General features: G+C 36.4%; 2 protein-coding genes across 2 annotated transcripts in view; both read left to right on the top strand.

Annotated features, from left to right (window-relative positions):
- Window positions 1–8317: 8317 nt before the first annotated feature.
- LOC309795889 (snRNA-activating protein complex subunit 1-like) lies at window positions 8318–9612 on the top strand. Its single transcript, XM_082608690.1, is given in 2 exon segments — window positions 8318–9095; window positions 9098–9612. Coding segments are annotated over 2 exon segments (1122 nt in total). The 5' UTR covers window positions 8318–8335; the 3' UTR covers window positions 9460–9612.
- A 1920-nt stretch (window positions 9613–11532) lies between these two features.
- MTTP (microsomal triglyceride transfer protein) overlaps window positions 11533–17961 on the top strand; it is a 45541-nt gene continuing 39112 nt past the window's right edge. Inside the window, exons 1-2 of the mRNA XM_082629360.1 lie at window positions 11533–11660; window positions 17328–17515. Of these exons, the coding sequence (XP_082485486.1) occupies window positions 11600–11660; window positions 17328–17515 (249 nt within the window). The 5' untranslated portion in view covers window positions 11533–11599. The remainder of the gene's footprint in view (window positions 11661–17327; window positions 17516–17961) is intronic.

Here is a 17961-nt window from a genome sequence, read left to right as displayed (position 1 = left end):
CCAGTCCAAAAGATCTTTTAACTAAGCATTGGCAGAGAAGTCTGGATCCATTTCTGATCTGTTAGTAGGGCATCTTTTTTCAGCTGCCTCCATATCAGGCCAACGAGTAAGCTGAGGTAGGATTAGTAATTGGATATGTAGCCCTTCACATGTAGGTCATTAAACTCAGGCTGGCCATAGTGATGTGCCAGAACTTTCAACAGCTGTTCAGTTGCCCCTCAGGGATCTGTTTTATGAATAATTATGTATATTTTTTCAGTGTTAATACCTGATATCCTTAGATATTTAAAACAAAAATTTTAAGTTACTTTAAAAACCCTCATATTGTAACAGTGGGGTCAATGTTTTCTTTTGACATAGCCATTTAACTTTATAATCATAGGGTGCGAAATTTAAAATGATTCTAGTATCAATCCAAACCAAGCACCAAAAACCAACAGTTTAACCAAAGATATAGAAAGCATTCAGAAAATATAGGAAGGTAAAAATCATAATATGAAATAATCTTATTTTCATTGATTTGTAAAATTCGTGTTTAATTTGACATATTCATTGAGTTCCATTTTTTGTTTGTTTTAGTACTGTTGATACAAAGATAACTAAATAATAATCTCTGTTCTTGAGGAATCCCTAGTCTAGTGGGAGAGCCAGTGTTAAAAATCATACAACATATAATGTACTTGAGATGCCTGTACATGGAAAGGAGCAACTAAATGTTCCTGGAGGTGGGGGACATAGTTTCAGAAATTGAATAATTTGCTCCATCTTGGAAAGTAAATAGGAGTTTTCCAGAGATCAAGAAGGGAAAATTTATATATTGGGAAATTAAATTAAATATTGTGAACAGTGAAAGCAAAGACATGTCATAGTTTGGTACATGACTGATAAGCTGTGGGTAGGATGAGAAAGAGAGAGGAAAGAATAACCCTAAGAGTTTTTCTAATTTGGACAACTGTAGGAATGTAATTCTGTTAACTGGGTCATTTGGAGAATAGTGGAAGAAAATTAGGTTGGAAAAATTAGTTTGGTTTTGAATATATGGGTTCTGAGGAGTCTGCAGAACATCTAAGAAGAAACAGATCTAGAAATTATCAGCCCATATTTAGTACTTTAAGCCAACACAAGAGGTTGAGATCAGAGATGCTAGACCATGGGTTACAAACCTATCATGTCAATTAGGACTAGAAGGTAAATGAGGAAAGCTATCAAGGAGAACAGTGCCACAAACCTGAGAGCATACTCTGTTTAATCAGGGTACAAGTTCCAAGTAGTAGGCCTAATGACATCAGATCTCAATTTTTTTTTTTTTTTTTTTTTTTTTGTGGTACGCGGGCCTCTCACTGTTGTGGCCTCTCCCGCTGCGGAGCACAGGCTCCAGATGTTCAGGCTCAGCGGCCATGGCTCACGGGCCTAGCTGCTCCGCGGCATGTGGAATCTTCCTGCACCGGGGCACGAACCCGTGTCCCCTGCATCGGCAGGCGGACTCTCAACCACTGCACCACCAGGGAAGCCCAGATCTCAATTTTTTTTAACAGCAGCCGGAAATCTGGATTTTTACGTGAAATTTGATTTTTAAGTGTTGGCAACTATTTTGTTTGTTTTTAAGTACTGAGCAGGCTAAACAAAACATGTCTTGGACCACATTCAGACAATTGGCAGCCACTTTGTTAAATTGGACTGTAGATTGTAGTACAGATAAAAACAGAATTTTAGGACACAAAAATATGGTAATAAATAAAATTATGAGATCCTCTAAGATGCTTGGCCTGAAAACATAGGGCAGTCATCACAAGTTATTTTAAGCCGAGTTCTGATGTTTTATTAAGTCTGAGAGTACTCTTCGGTAGGTTGGGGAGGTCTGGGAATAGAGTTACACTTGTGGGTAATTAATCTGAGGCTAAGAAAGCCAAAAAGAACCTAATTTCTTTTAAATGACGTGAAAGGTATCTAAAATCAACCTATCATCTATAATCATTTCAACTTGCATTTGGATTGCCTTCAAAAATATAGAAAAAGTTTTAAAAAATGTTTTAAAAAATACCTTATACCCCCCCCTCTTAAGTTATTGAAGACTCTAGGAAGATGACTATGGAGACAGTGTAGTCTGAATCTCCTCATTAAACAGGTAGAACATCTAGGATAGCAGAACGACGCTAATTACAAGAACAAATCATGGCTACAACAAGAAAGAATCCTTATAAAGCTCAAACTATGAACAGGTGGGAGCAAACCACCAACTTAGTATCAGCATCTGTGTAAGAGGAAATAGTGGGAAGACAACAGAGCAGCTGAAGGCCATGAGAATGGGAGGACTTCAAACTGTCAACAGGTATTCACTGAAAAGCAAGGGAGATCAATGTGAGATTAGCAGTAAAACTGATAGAATCTAATTTCAGAGTGAATACAAAAGTACGAACAGGAAGGTCTGGAAGTGCTCATGGGGTGTGAGGGTCCAAGAACTCTCAAAACTTAATGAACCTGAAAAAAAGCCCAACACTAAGAAGAAACTTTGGGGAGTAGAATCCAAATTGAACAGGACAGGGACAACAGAGGCAAAGAAAAAAGGTCCACATAAAAGTGGGAGAAAAGAAGAGGAGACAGAGCTAAGAAATGACCAGGATTTTATGAAAACCTCAGAAAAGGAAGCTCTAGAAGCTAGAAAAGCTATTCTACCCACTTCTGTCTCTTACACGTATAGAATAACTTATTTAGCCTAAAAATACACCATGAAAAGAATAGTAATTGAATCCTATTTAAAGCTGTTATAATAAAAAAGAATATGAAGCAGAAAAATAGATGAAAACTATAAGCTAATATTTCAAAATGAGAAATTTTTTAAATGCTAGGAGATAGAACAACATAAAACAGAAAAACTCAGAAATAAAGTGCTTGGAAAAAAGATTTGAAGAGCAGTAACAACTCAGAAAAGAATATGAAATATAAAAAGTACACATATATATTTAACATCATATTGGAAGAGTGAGCTAGTGCAGTAAGAAGAAAAGGAAATAAAAGGAAGAAGTAAAACTGTTCTCAGGTGACATGATTGTCTGTGAAAAACATCCCCCCAAAATCAACCAAAAAACCCCTCAGGGAATTAATAAGTGATTATAGCAAGGTCACAGGTGACAAGGTTAACATACAAAAGTCAATTGATTTCCTATCTACTAGCAACAAACAATTGGAACTTAAAATTCAAGAAAACATTAGCACCAAAAAGAAAGGTGTAAGTCTAACAAAATATGTACAGTATCTATATGAGTGAAACTACAAAACTCTGATGAAGGAAATAAAGATCTAAATAAATATAAGATACTCTGTGTTCATGGATTAAAAGACTCAATATTGTAGGGACGAGCACACTTTGTGCTCAGATCTTGGTTTCTAATACCATTCTTCAGTAAAAGGAACCACTTGGAGAAAGGGCTGATTCTAGGATGGGGGTGAAAACATACAAGATGAGCCTGGAGCATCTTGTAGTGCCAGAAATGAAGGAAATGCTTAAACAGACATGCACACATGGATGGGGTATGTCAAAGGAACACAGGAGCCAACTGAAAGAGCTTCTGATGGCTGAAGCTGGAACACTTGTAGATGTAAATTTAAAAGTAGTATTAGATTATAACCCCAAATATAATATAAATAGTCATGTGCTTATATGGCTATAAATGATAAATGGGGAGAAGCGACAAATCTCTTATGCAGAGAAATTCCAAATAATTTATATAGATGCTCCACCTTCAAGGAGGAGCAACATAATTCCCTACTCCGTAAGTACGGGCTGCCCCTAGTACTTTCTTCCAAAGAGTACAGTATGGAAAAGAAGGTAAAAAAAAGAGTAAGTTTACAGTGGAGAAACCTGACGACACTTGTCAGCCAGATGATCAAGGTCAACATTGACAATGATAAATCACATTGATAGTATGTACTTTTGATATAGTGTGATGAAAATGGGACCTCTGGGGTCTTCCTCCAAACCTACAAGCCCACTCAAATCATGAGAAAAGCATTCCACAAACTCCAATAAAGGAGCATGCTGCAAAACACCTGACCGGATCCTGCAGAACACTTCAAAGCTGTCAATGTCATCAAAAATGAGGAAAATCATTATATGTGGAATCTTAAAAAAAGGGGGGGGAGTACAAATGAACTTGTCTACAAAACAGAAATAGAGTTGCAGATATGGAAAACAAACTTATGGTTATCAGGAGGTAAGAGGCGGGGAGGGATAAACTGGAAGATTGGGATTGACATATACACACTACTATATATAAAATAGATAACCAATAAGGGCCTACTGTATAGCACAGGGAACTCTACTCAGTACTCTGTAATGGCCTATATGGGAAAAGAATCTAAAAAAGAGTGGATATATGTATGTGTATAACAGGTTCACTTTGCTGTACACCTGAAATTAAGACAACACTGTACATCAACTATACTCCAATAAAAAAAAATTTTTTTAGGGCTTCCCTGGTGGCGCAGTGGTTGGGAGTCCGCCTGCCGATGCAGGGGAGATGGGTTCGTGCCCCGGTCTGGGAAGATCCCACATGCCGCGGAGCGGCTGGGCCCGTGAGCCATGGCCACTGGGCCTGTGCGTCCGGAGCCTGTGCTCCGCAACGGGAGAGGCCACAACAGTGAGAGGCCCACATACCACAAAAAAAAAAAAAAAAAAAAAAAAATTTTTAAATGAGGAAAATCAGAGAAACTGTCATGACAACTAATTTTAATGTAACCTGGGTGGGATCTTGGAACAGAGAAAAAAAGCATTAGATTAAAACTAAGGAAATCTAAAGTAAGGATTTTAGTTAATTTGTGAATGATTAATATACCACACTAATGTAAGATATTAATGAGGACAACTGGATGCAGTCTATATGGGAAATCTCTGGAATGTCTTAGTAAATAAAATGATTCTGATCAAAATTTAAGTTTGTTTTCTTTACAATAGTTCATTGAAAGAAAGCCATCAATTTTCTCCTTTAAATGCTAGAAATTCGGTTTTATGCTGCCAAAATTAGTGTAAAGTTAGACTCCTCTTAGGGTGACTATTATTGACCCATGAGGATTTTTTTGGTGGTTGTCAAATACATGTGTGTGGAGGGATGGGAGGTGGAGGTAAAGTTTGGTTAATAACTCCATTATGGAAAATGACTATCCCTTCTGGAGAGTCTTAGATTCCAAACTTTTCAAACCTAAGTCTTGTTTACTCTTTCTAAGGAAAGGCATTTAGTGCATTTGTATTTTCTCAAAGTGAATTCTTAAAGAATACCTTAAAAAATAGTGTATGTATTCTATAATTTTTGCCTTGGAATGAAAGAGAGCATCACATCATAAGAATACAGTCCCATAAACTGGGAGATTGGGATTGACATATACACATTATTATATATAAAATAGATAACTAATAAGGACCTACTGCATAGCCCAGGGAACTCTACGCAATACTCTGTAATGACCTATATGGGAAAAGGATCTAAAAAAGAGTGGATATATGTGTATGTGTAACTGATTCACTTTGCTGTACACCTGAAACTAACACAACATTGTAAATCAACTATACTCCAGTGAAAATTAAAAACAAACAAATAAATTGAGAAAATGTTAACTGGCAAAAGGCAAAAAAAAAAAAAAATACAGTTCTCTCTCAGTATCCATGTGGGACTGGTTCCAGGACCCCCGCTGTTACCAAACTGCAGATGCTCAAATCCCTTACAGTTGCCCCTCCTGGGTATCCCCTGGTTCCACATCTGCTGATACAGAAGGCTGACTGTATTCTTTTTTTTTTTTTTTTTTTTTTTTTTTTTTGCGGTATGCGGGCCTCTCACTTCTGTGGCCTCTCCCGTTGCTGAGCACAGGCTCCGGACGCACAGGCCCAGCGGCCATGGCTCACGAGCCCAGCCGCTCCGCGGCATGCGGGATCTTCCCGGACCGGGACACGAACCCGTGTCCCCTGCATCGGCAGGCGGACTCTCAACCACTGCGCCACCAGGGAAGTCCTGACTGTATTCTTAACCTACCAAAAATATTTTTTCAGGATTCCTTGAAAATGCTAACTCCCTCATTGAATTGAAAATACTATTAGATTTTATTATGACTGCTTAGGGATAACTTGAAGAGTCCCTCTAAGAATTTGTTTTTCGTTAATGTCGTGGTTCTTTCTGGAACAGAGTAAAATGTTCTGATGTTATAAAGACTTTTTATTTTGTCTATATATCCACACATTCTGACTTACTATGTGTAGTAGGTTAATACATTTCCTTCCAACCTTTAGTGGGGTGAAGTTCATTTATCTTCTAATCTAGGAAATGAGTTAACTCCTAACAACCTCTGATACTCAACAGAAACACTACTGTACTTTGGAATCAGTCAGCTCTCTTTATTTCATAGTCTCTTATTATCACTGCAAAATAGTAGTATAGCAAATACTCCACAGTGTCATGTACTTACCAACGGAAGTTCATTGCAATAGCATTGTTTTAAAATCTATTATTTGATTTTGACCTGGCTAGCACAGATCAATTTTTTCCCTTGGAACAATCCGTTCAGCCTGGAACATCTAACAACAGCAATCAAGTGCTCTTTTAGCCTCCATACAAAAGTGTGATGAACTTACTAAAAGAGACCCCCAATTAATAATTCTATGTCATCCATAAGAAATCAATTTTTTCTACCTCCTATTTCTAATATTTTTTTAAGGAGAGTATCGGATCTAGATCTCAAGGCTTGTTTTTCTATGGTCCCTAAATCATTTTACTAAATAAATCTGAATGTCATTTTGCTAACGTGTGAAATGATTGTTGTTAGGATATACTACAAAGTGTTCAGTGCTTAGCATAGTGTATTGTACATAGTAATTGTTCTAAAGATGGCAGCTCTTTTTTTTTGTATTGTGCTGTGCTTCTGTCCTGCTTCACATACCATGTAAATAGCTGATTTACTTTTGATGAGGTTTGGAGGTATCTCCCACATATATTGTACAATGTTTGCTTGATCAACAGAGCAAATGAGGAGAATGCCTCTCCTTTGGTACCCAGAATTCACTGAATATGAAGACTTTGGCATTCTTATTTCATCTCTGTGAAACAGTCTTAAGAAGTCTTTCAAATGTCTTTGTAAAAAGTTACAAGCAAAATATAAAAGGATGATGGTTTTTATTACCAAGAGAAACAGCGTTATTTGAACACCCTGTGTTGAAATGACTACTTAATACAGTGACTCATAGGAGCTTTCTAGTGAAAAGCAAATGCTCAATGAAACAGATTTTGTTAGGCAATAGTGATATGCCTTTTGTTGGTTGGATTCTGGTAAACACCTGACAATGAACGGTCCTTTACCTGAATAGACATGTATCATGCACCACATAGTCTAACCACAAACATGTAGCTGTGAGCCTAAAATGGAAATACAAAGTTCTCATAAGATTCAAACTAGTTCTTAATTTAAATAAGTATGTAAAGTTTAAGTGACTATAGTGGCTTCATGTCACTATGTATATAATGAAGAAATTGTGGGAATACATAGAAATCTATTCAAATGTAAAGCAATAAAGCACTTTCACATTATCTTGTATTTATAATACCCACTATTCATAAAAACTTATATTTCTTCAACAGTTATTTTTCTAAGAATGGCCTTTTCTATTTACCCCAGGATAACATTATATATAAAGTGATTGTCATAACCAAATATTTTATTTTTGTATAGGTATTTTAGTCATGATTTATATATAAAACATGATAGGAAATGAAGTTCTAATCTCAATAGATGATAAAGACAAACAATTTTTACATTTCAGTTCTTTATACAAAAATATATTTCGAGAGGAAATATGCTTAACTGTGAGATTTTTAAATTTTAGATTTCATCTTGTGGCCCTGTCTATAAAGTTGACTGTCTTTTACCTGGTTGGGGGGGGGTTGTCTAGAAGATTTAAGCTTAAGGTTAGGATTCTAGAAAAGGGTTTGGAGAGAGATGAGGGTAGATTTAGGAACCCATTTTATGGTTAAAGATGGCCATAAGTATTTTCAAGTTCATTCCAAAAAGCCCTTCGCCAGCACTTTATTCCTTCCTTTGCCAAAACATCCCCACGTGCCCCCCAAACCACCTCATTTTAGTAGGTTTTATTCATATCAGGTTTCTCTTGCAGAAGTGCACAAGGACAGAGTTGGTTTAGTTAATGTGGCCTTAGCCATACTAGGGTATTCACTTTAGAGAAGTGTCATAATTAATTTTCTGTAGCAAAAGTGTTAAGGGCTGGAATCCCCCTTCTGAGTTTCTTCCTAGAAATGGGATTCAGAAAGCACAGGGGGCGTGGCGTCCCAGCTTTGCAGCTATGGGGGCTCCTGCAGGTTTGAAGGCAGACTGCGAGGCGCTGCTCAGCCGCTTCCAGGAGATGGACAGTGTGCGCTTCGAGGACTTCACCGACCTCTGGAGGAGTATGAAGTTCGGGACCATCTTCTGTGGTAGAATGAGAAATTTAGAAAAGAACACGTTTACAAAGGAAGCTTTGGTTTTGGCTTGGCGATATTTTTTACCTCCATACACCTTCCAAATCAGAGTTTGTGCTTTGTATCTGCTGTATGGATTATATAACACCCAACTGTGTCAACCAAAACAAAAGATTAGAGTTGCCGTGAAAGATTGGGATGAAATTTTAAATTTTCAGCAAGATTTGATAAATGCACAACATTTTGATGCAGCTTATATTTTTAGGAAGCTACGACTAGACAGAGCATTTCACTTTACAGCAATGCCTACATTGCTGTTGTACAGAATGAAGAAAAGAATTCAACGACCTGAAGTTACTGAAGACTTTAAGGACCCAAGTGATCATGTAATGAAACTTATCACTTCTGATGTATTAGAGGAAATGATGAATGTTCATGACCATTATCAGAGAATGAAACATATGATTTCAGCTGATAGATCCAATCCAGACAAAGCCCTCAGCTTGATAAAGGACGATTTTTTTGACAATATCAAGAACATAGTTTTGGAGCATCAGCAATGGCACAAAGACAGAAAGAATCTATCCTTAAAATCAAAAGCTAAAGATGGAGAAGAAAAGAGTGAAGGAAATTCACAACAATCAGAAGCGAAAGGGCAGAAACATTAGCGGAAATAAAATCAAGGGCCTTTTCAGTTTTTGTTCAGGCATCCAAGTCAAGAAGGCATCGTCAGGCCAAACTTGATTCTTCTGACTCTGATTCTGCATCTAGTCAAGGACAAACCAAAGCAACTAGGAAAAGAAGAAACCAAGAGACGCTGAAACCAGCAGGAAGGAAGATGTCTTCCAGAAACAGAGGTGACATGCAAAATGTACATAAGGAAGATAAATCTTTAAGTCTGAGTATGCCTGTAATTACAGAAGAGGAAGAGGAGAGTGAAAGTTTTAGTGAAACAGAGTTCACTGCACCCAAGAGGAGAAGAAAACACAGAACAAAGAGCCTGGTATAGATTACTCAATTTTGAGCTTTCTGACAGAAGAAAAGATTTATATTTTGTGTATTGAACAGGAAGACTGCCAATATTAAAAATAATTCTTCTGGGAAGCTGTAGGTATTTCTTTGAAATGTCAATGCTTTAATATAGTTCTAGAATAAAAGTACAAAAAATTATAGTATTACTCTAAAATTTAATTTTAACATCTTTTGTGAAATATGCATAAATGATAAAATTTGGATTTAGCATGTAATAGAAATAATTCTGTTATTTGCAGATTATTGCTATTTCCTACAACTTTTTTGTGCTATTATACTATCTTAGTACAGTTCTGGAAGAGTTAACTATTCTATTTAAAATCTTTTTTCTTGAAATATTAATGTTTATTATATGTAAATGGCTAATTATTTTATGTCTAGTTTGGTAATGTTTGTTTATGATGTATATTAGCTATTTTATATATTATGTTGTTAAATGCAATAATGTTTTTGCCTTGTTTGCTTTATTTTTTTAATATTTGAAACTTATATGGTCAGTAACTTATGTGATTGATAACTTAGGAAGCTCAGTTTCTACTTCTGTAATCAATTAAGTATTCTTTTGTGCTTGTTTTAAAGCTCTCTTTGGCCTAACATGTCTGTATGTATACATGAATGCTTGTGTAGGTACAGATGTATGTATGTATTTGTCCATTTATACATATAATATGATTACTCAATACGTTGTTTAGGTACAATATTTAAATACTGATTATTTCTAATAAAACCTTTAAGAGTGGTAATATAAATTTCAGAATGTGTCTGGTACAGAAAGTTGGTACTTAAAGAAAAGAATTCTATAGCTTCATGACTGTGCCTCTCTGTTAATTTCTCATTTGAGAGATTTAAATGGAGATTGCTTTAGCCATGGTGTTTGAATTGCTGCTGATAGCAGACCATCTCACATCATGTGGCTGGCTCAGCCCGTCTTAAAATGGATTAAACTCCATGTTGTTTTCCAGTGTGGTATATTCAGGAATTCTACAAATGCCCCGTGAGTGAAAACGTGTGTAATCTTTTAAAATCAAAATACTAACACTAGCCCGGACAAAACTTTCACTTATTAGAATCTGTGCTGTCATATTAGCCGTGAAACAAAATTGTTTCCCTTGACTGTTTCCCTTGTTTTCCTTGACTTCAGATGTTTCTGGTAACAGATAGGGCAGTTTTCATGATGTGGATATTGGGCAGAGCTTCTGGGGTTTAAATACTCTGACATTGGGGTTTAAATATTCTAACGTTGGGATCCATTATTGGCCACTTGTGTACCAGGTTATTTGCTAGGATTTGTATAAACATTAAAGTTTACAGACATTGTACATCTAAAAAAAAAAAAAGAAAGCACAGGGGACTCCATCCAGCCAGTCTGGGGACTCAGACAAATGTTTCCTGTCATAGATATAGCTAGAGGTCTACTATGATAAATTCAATTGCCTGCTAGTATGTTAATGGTAGACAATGCTGATTCACACATAAGGAGAACCATCTAGGTTTCAGAACTGAATGTTTTATCTAACATTATTTTGAAGTGATTGGTGGTGGTACAAGTTAAAATTTTTAAATTTAAATTCTAAAATTCAGTGATTTTTTAAATAATAGCATACACATGGTATAAAAAAATTCAGATGACCATACAAGACAATAAAATTCCAATTTATCTGAGTTTGCAAATCCTCACCACCCTCCCACATAAAGTGGTAAATGTGAAGACAGGCATTTAATGTTATAGGCATGATGATAATTATGTACTGAGCAGAAAAGTATCACCACCAGTTTTCCTTGAATGCCCCTCAGTACTTCTAGATTTATAGGATGGTAGACTGGTTTAGTTTAGCTCTCAAAAGTGAAAATTTTCTTGATTTTTCTTATTGAGTAAAAAATAAATAAAAAGAGTGAGAGACTGAAAACTACAGCCCACCTAAGATTAATCATTAATAGTGAGCCCTTCTGTGAACTTAGGTCCTGATTTTGGAGTTTGGAATCTGACCTTTCCCCCAAAAGATAACCATTATTATTGCAGGTTCTGAGAAGGGTCACTCCCTCGCTGCCATTGGAAGAGTCCACTTCTCAGTGTCTCCTAGCTGGGAACTGGATGCATTAGAGGGTAGCTAGTCAATATGATTCTTCTTGCTGTGCTTTTTCTCTGCTTCATTTCCTCATATTCAGCTTCTGTTAAAGGTAAGTTTGTGTTGCTTTCTGCTAAACTTTAATTTTAATCGTTGAGGGAGAAAAATGTGTGTGTGTGCGTGTGTGTGTAGTGAAAGAATTCCAAACTAAGCGATCTTCAAAACCATGTAACTTTGGAATGTTGGTGAAGGCATGACTGGGTTGGAATGAAAAGCAAATTCAAATTCCTACATAAAGAAAACAGAGGTTCCTTTTACTTTCAGTCCCTCAGACTAGCATGCTTCTTGCTTCATTTTCTCATTCATGGTTTATTTTTAAAAGGGAGAAAAAAAGACGCCAACTATTGTTACCTGCTGCTGTTGGTCACTCAATGAATGCAGCTCCTTCATTTGAATTGTAAAAGTAGATTTAAAAAAAACAGTTCTTAAATTTCCTTCTAGTTGCCTAGCAATGTGATATCGAGAAGAATTAGACCCAATGAAAAAGGCATTTGACTTGCCAAAGGATTATGAATGAAATGGTAAAGGCTGTATTTAATTCCATTACCATTCAGAAGTGATAGGACTATCAGAGTTGGTGAATTACAGAAAATAAAACTACATGACATAGATTTAAAAAGTAACACTTATCTTTGGAAAAATAGTGTTGCTCATTATAGTTTCTATTTTAAGATGATTAAAAAACACATGAATTGATAACTTTCAGAGCAAACATTTTGAGTAACGATTTTAAAAAGCTGTATGAAATGTACTAATATGGAATCTTGTTTTAAATCAGCTAGTTTATGCACACCTTGAATTTCTAAATGTTGCACCTGTAGAATCACCACTTTTTAGAATCTCTTAAGAGGACTCACTGTCAAAGCCAGTTGGCCTAAGAAAAGACTTAGCATGATAGGGTCCAACTTTAATAACTGTGTACTCTTAGTAAGTGATAAAAAGTAATTCACCTGTAAACTTTTAAAAGCCTTTTGGGATAACTATGGCTTTTTTTCATAAGGTAAAGTTTGTCTCAAGATTTTTTTGCACAGAAAATTTTCACATGAGGAAAAGAGACAATCTTTGCTATTGGAGCAATAAAAGGGGGGGGGTAAATTATTTCACCTAAGCAAATCACACTTTAGGTTCTTGAACTAAAGATAATATATATATTTTTACCAGATTCTAAAATGTTCAGTATTTAAAGATACAGTCCTTACTCGGATGAAAGGAAATTTTAATGAGAAAAAAGTAAAGGTTTGTAAATTATATCTGACAGAGAATTGTTATATAGAAAGCTTCCATTTTATTATCTGTCAAATAAACTGTTGAATATTGGAAATATGAATGATTCATACACCATGAGATCAAACCAATACCATGATTATTTTGAGAAAAATAATTGAGATATAGTAGTTATTGTGGACTTCTCTTTCTTCCCCCCATCCTACAAATGAGAACATTGGATAACTTGATGTTTTCAAATACATGCACTTATAAAGATTTAAACATACACACACACACACACAGAGCAATGACATACAGGGAAATATGACTTAGAACATAACAGATAGCTACAGTTTTTTGTGTGTAAGTTCAGTGGCAAATCCAGAATTTTAGAACCTGAAGCTTATGCAATTTAGGCTCCATCTTTGAAAAAAAATCGACTTTTTTACAAAAATATCCTACTTTTGCAAATGTTACTGAAAAAAAGATATGGCATGTGTACACAATGCTAGGGTCCCCTTCCAAGATCTTGGAAGAAGCCTGGGTAAGTGAGGGCTCCAATGCTTAAGCATTATTAGCATCATGGTATAAGCTGCTTTTGCCAAATACCATGAATAAAAAGTACAGGACTTGACAGCTCTCTCTTACCCAGATGGGGTAATTTTTTGTATTATAGTACCATGGTTTAATTATAGATTCCTTGCCCTTTGCAATGATTGACATTTAATAAGCGAACTACGTGTGAAGAGTTTACTTTAAAATCAGGTCATTATAAATTTGGAGATGTTATGCATCACTTCAAAAGTCATCTCAAATTTAATTCTCAATGCAACTATTTAGCAAATTCCCAGATCTGGGTGGATGTTGAGAGAGGTTGGACCATAAAGAGGATGGAGGAGGGGTTTAGAATTAGAATGGAGAAGGGTCTATTTAGAAGAGATATGCTGATATGCTGACTGAATGTTTGGAAGACTCGGGTTTCCCTTACTTTTACTGAATCACATTTTTAATGGTGGGTCCATTCTCAGTGCCTTCTTTGGGTTTTCTTTATAGTGCTTTTCCTTTTGATAACCTGCCCATACACTTTCTATTTAATCTTGTTACCTGAACTGTTCCTTCACGCCCAGTCTTTCTCTCAGTGCCTGGCCCTACCATGCTTTTCAGTTCATTCACAATAATCATCTTCCATATTTTCTCCCTTATCCTTCATCCTACTCGTTTACTTCCAGCCTTCTAGTCTTCTGTTGGGTTTGTAAATCCCATTACCTATCTTCCTTATCACCAACGCAGGTCTCTTCAAGCCTCACCTTTATTAACTTATCTCTATTTTGTCTTTTTGCTTAAGTCAATGAACTATTATATTGATCTAAGTTTAATTAAAGAATATTTGAAGATATTTCTTAAAAAGTTCAAAATTAAGAGTTTTGTTCCTTTTACATGACTAAAAATTCCACTTGAAGGGGCACCTTGAAGAGGTACTGACTCCTTTGGGGGCTAAAATTGATTTCTTGTTTAATCTACCATCAGTTCCAATTGCCATTCTGCATACTCTACAGAGCAACACCTTAAGACAGAAATTTAGCCACCAATATAAATGGGACATGCCCCCACTGCCCAGTATTGCCGGATCTCTGAATAACAGAAACAGAAATATCAATAATTATCAAAGAGGAAAGGATAAAAGGAGCAACACTTCAGCACTGTCAGCACTTATTTAAACCATTTTAGGCTTTATCTCCTGTTGAAAGAGGTAGGAAAAAGTTCTAGGAGAACAAAGCCCAGTCTTTCCTGTGCTTTATCACTTCCAAATCATAGTCAGGAACTGATATATATTGTCGTTTTTCACGTTCTTTTGACCAGTCAAGTAAAAGAAAAAAAAAAAAAAAAAAGAACAACATGATAGTTTGGAAAGCTTTGGAATTAAAGAGAGGCTACTGCAAATTTTTCATAGCTATTTTAATCAGAAGACACCTTCAGGTAGTACACAAAACTTGAATTTTAGCATATTCCAACATCAAATTCTGCATTATATCTGCTATGTTGGATTAAATGTGGAGTCAGCTTTTTTCAGCTGCCATATACTGCTTACCTTTCAGACTTGCTGTGAGGATTAGATAAGACAACATGTATTTCCTTTTTGCCCTACGTGGAATTTGATAGGTGTCATAAAAAGAAGGCCTCTTTGACCAAAATACCTTCCTGGTCAGAAAGCCAGTGTTTGACCCTGCAGCAGTGTCCCCAGTTAAAATGCAGAAGAGGTGGAGATCAGGGAGGCTAGAGGGAGTCCCAGACTTCATCTCCTGCAAGGTTTCTCCTGACTTTGTCTGCCTTCTGTATCTCATACCTGAGGTTCTGCCTGACTTGGTGTTTGGACACAGCCTGTTTTTGTGTACACACTTGGAGACCCCCTCCTACACTTCCTTCTCCTGGCTTTTCTTGATTCCTATTAAACGCCTTATTACCTTTCTTCGCAGGTTTGTCAGATCATGTATAACTTCACCACGCAAAACTCTCCAGTGGCTCCTCATGTCACTCAATCAATTCTAAATCTATGCAAATATCCCCCCAAGTCTCCCAGCCACCCATGGGTACCTATTTGACCTCATCTCCTTCTGCTATGTATTTCACTTAGCCAATCCCAGCCTCTTTGGCCTCCTTGCTGTTCCTCCATTACACCTGCATGAACTCTCCTCAGGGCCTTTGAACTTGTTACTCCCTCTGCGGAGGGGCGGGGGCTGGGTAGGAATGTGGGGAAGGAGGGAAGGGGGGTGCTCTTTCCACAGACATCCATGTGGCTAACCTAAAGTATTTGCCCAGAGTATTACCTTCTCACAAAGCTCTTTCCCTTAGCATCCCAGTTCCCTTTCCTGTTTCATTTTTCTTCATTAGCACTTCTAACATACTTTACAATTTGTTTATGTACTTGCTTTTTAAATTTTCCATCCCTTCCTCATTTAAAGGTAAACTCCACAAAGGTAGAAATTTTGTCTGCTTGTTAACTGGTATAGCCCCAGAGCCTAGAAAAGTGCCTACTACCCAGTAGGTGCTCAGTACATCCTTGTTGAATGAAAGAATGAATGAATGAATTCCTAGCTCACTCCCCAGGAATGGAAGAGTTCAACCTAAAGGTTTTATGTGTATAGTATAGGTAAGAGCATGGTCTCTAGATCCAGACAGGGTGTTAGAGGCTCCGCCACTGGGTAAAGTGTATAATCTCTGTGTCCCTCGATTTCTTCATCTATAAAATCAGGCTAATAATAGTACCCACCCCATTAGGTGTTTGTGAAGATTTAATAAGTTAATGTGTATAAAACACTTAGAACAGTTTATCAGAGACAATGTATTTGACCTTTTTTTCCTCTGGGCAGTAGGCGCCATAGTAGGTGATAGAGACAGTAAATAGTAAAGACTTTTCAGAGGTTTACTAATTTCTGAATTTCCAAGTAATTTCACTTCCTTTCTCAGCTGCCTCACTTCTGTCCTAGTCATCTCAACCTCCTTTCCTGTCCCTCTCCCACGTGCATATGTCCTGAGGGAAAAAAAGATATGGTTCCCTATATAGTTAACTAGGCAATGCTACCCTGTTAGCACTGAGGAAAAATGTATACTGAAGTCATTTTTTTACTATCTTCTGCGAGCTATGGATAGAAAACATACAAAGACTTTGTATAACCATAAACTGCAAGTCATCTCTGGGAAAGACTTGATCCTACTCTTTTACATTTCTTTGGGTTAAAATAAACTGACTTGGAGAGTGTATGAACTCCTCCAAATATCAATTTTTTTTTGGTCATAATACTGACTTGTATACTATTTGACATTAAATTATCCCTGCCAGATTAAAGCCTGTGCTAGGATTTTATGTAGGAAAACATTGTTTTATTCAGGAATAGCTAATTTAAATTTACATATGTGTAGCCTTGAAATGTACATTCATACTAAAAGTTTACTAATTAAATTAATAGGATAAAGTGCATTAGAGGGATATTCTTTAAATACTCAAAATATCCAATGTAAGGGACTGCTTTCTAACTACTAAAATTACTTTGGCTTTGATCTCTTGTATTTAAATGATATGTTAATAACAAATATTTTTTATTAAATTATAAAGCAATCTCTGGCTGCATCTCTACTTGAAATCATATTCATTATACCTCAGTAAAGCTGGGGTGGGGGGCAGGGAAGCAATCATATTCATATAATTTAAAGCAATACAATGATATTTCTTTAAAAAATATTCTATAGTTCAAGCAGGGCAATATTTAGATAATCTGATTAAGAATACAAGCTAAGGTTTTCTGAAATGGAAGCTTATTTCTTTGTTGTGGTTTTTGTTGTTGTTCAAGCTAATAATTTCAGCAGGTAGAGAAGTAGAAATTTTTCACTTAGCAAAAATTTACTTCCATTAGCAAACATAAGCTCCCACTGTGTACCACTGTGCTAGATAGCACAGTCCCTGGCCTGATGGGTGCCTTACAGCTAAGACTCGACTTGTGTCACTATCTTTATGCAGGTCACACAACTGGTCTCTCATTAAATAATGACCGGCTATACAAACTCACATACTCCACTGAAGTTTTTCTTGATCGGGGCAAAGGAAACCTCCAAGACAGCGTGGGCTACCGAATTTCATCCAATGTGGATGTTGTCTTACTGTGGAGGAGTCCTGATGGTGATGACGACCAACTGATCCAAATTATGGTGGGCATTTTCTACCAGAGAGATGCAAAGATTAGATGTCAGCAGTCTTTGAGAAGTGTACCATTCAACAGCACTTGTCTGTACTCTTGGTCATATAGTCATTGAATTTGTTATCCATCACTGAAATAAGTAGAGATACAGTTTTGAAGGTTTTGCTAACCAAAAGTGATCTGATCTTTCCAAATTGTTGAAGCAGGCAAATGAAGGTGTGTATGGGTAAGTAACTGAAGTATGATGTCCAGTTCTATGTGTCATACTAATAGACACATTAAACTAGAATCCATTTGAAGTGTTCTGAAACTAAGGAGTCTAGAATCCATGTTATGTGTAAAGCAATCGAGACCACTCTAACTGAAGGAGGAGATAAATTGTAACCTTCCAACTTTTCTGAGTTCCTTGATCCAACAGGTAAAATTACCAATGAGGGAGTAAACCTTTTCTGCATT

Source organism: Mesoplodon mirus (genome assembly GCF_964341445.2).
Source record: "Mesoplodon mirus genome assembly, chromosome: 2".
NCBI lineage: Eukaryota > Metazoa > Chordata > Mammalia > Artiodactyla > Ziphiidae > Mesoplodon > Mesoplodon mirus.
This window is presented reverse-complemented; position numbering and strand designations above follow the sequence as displayed.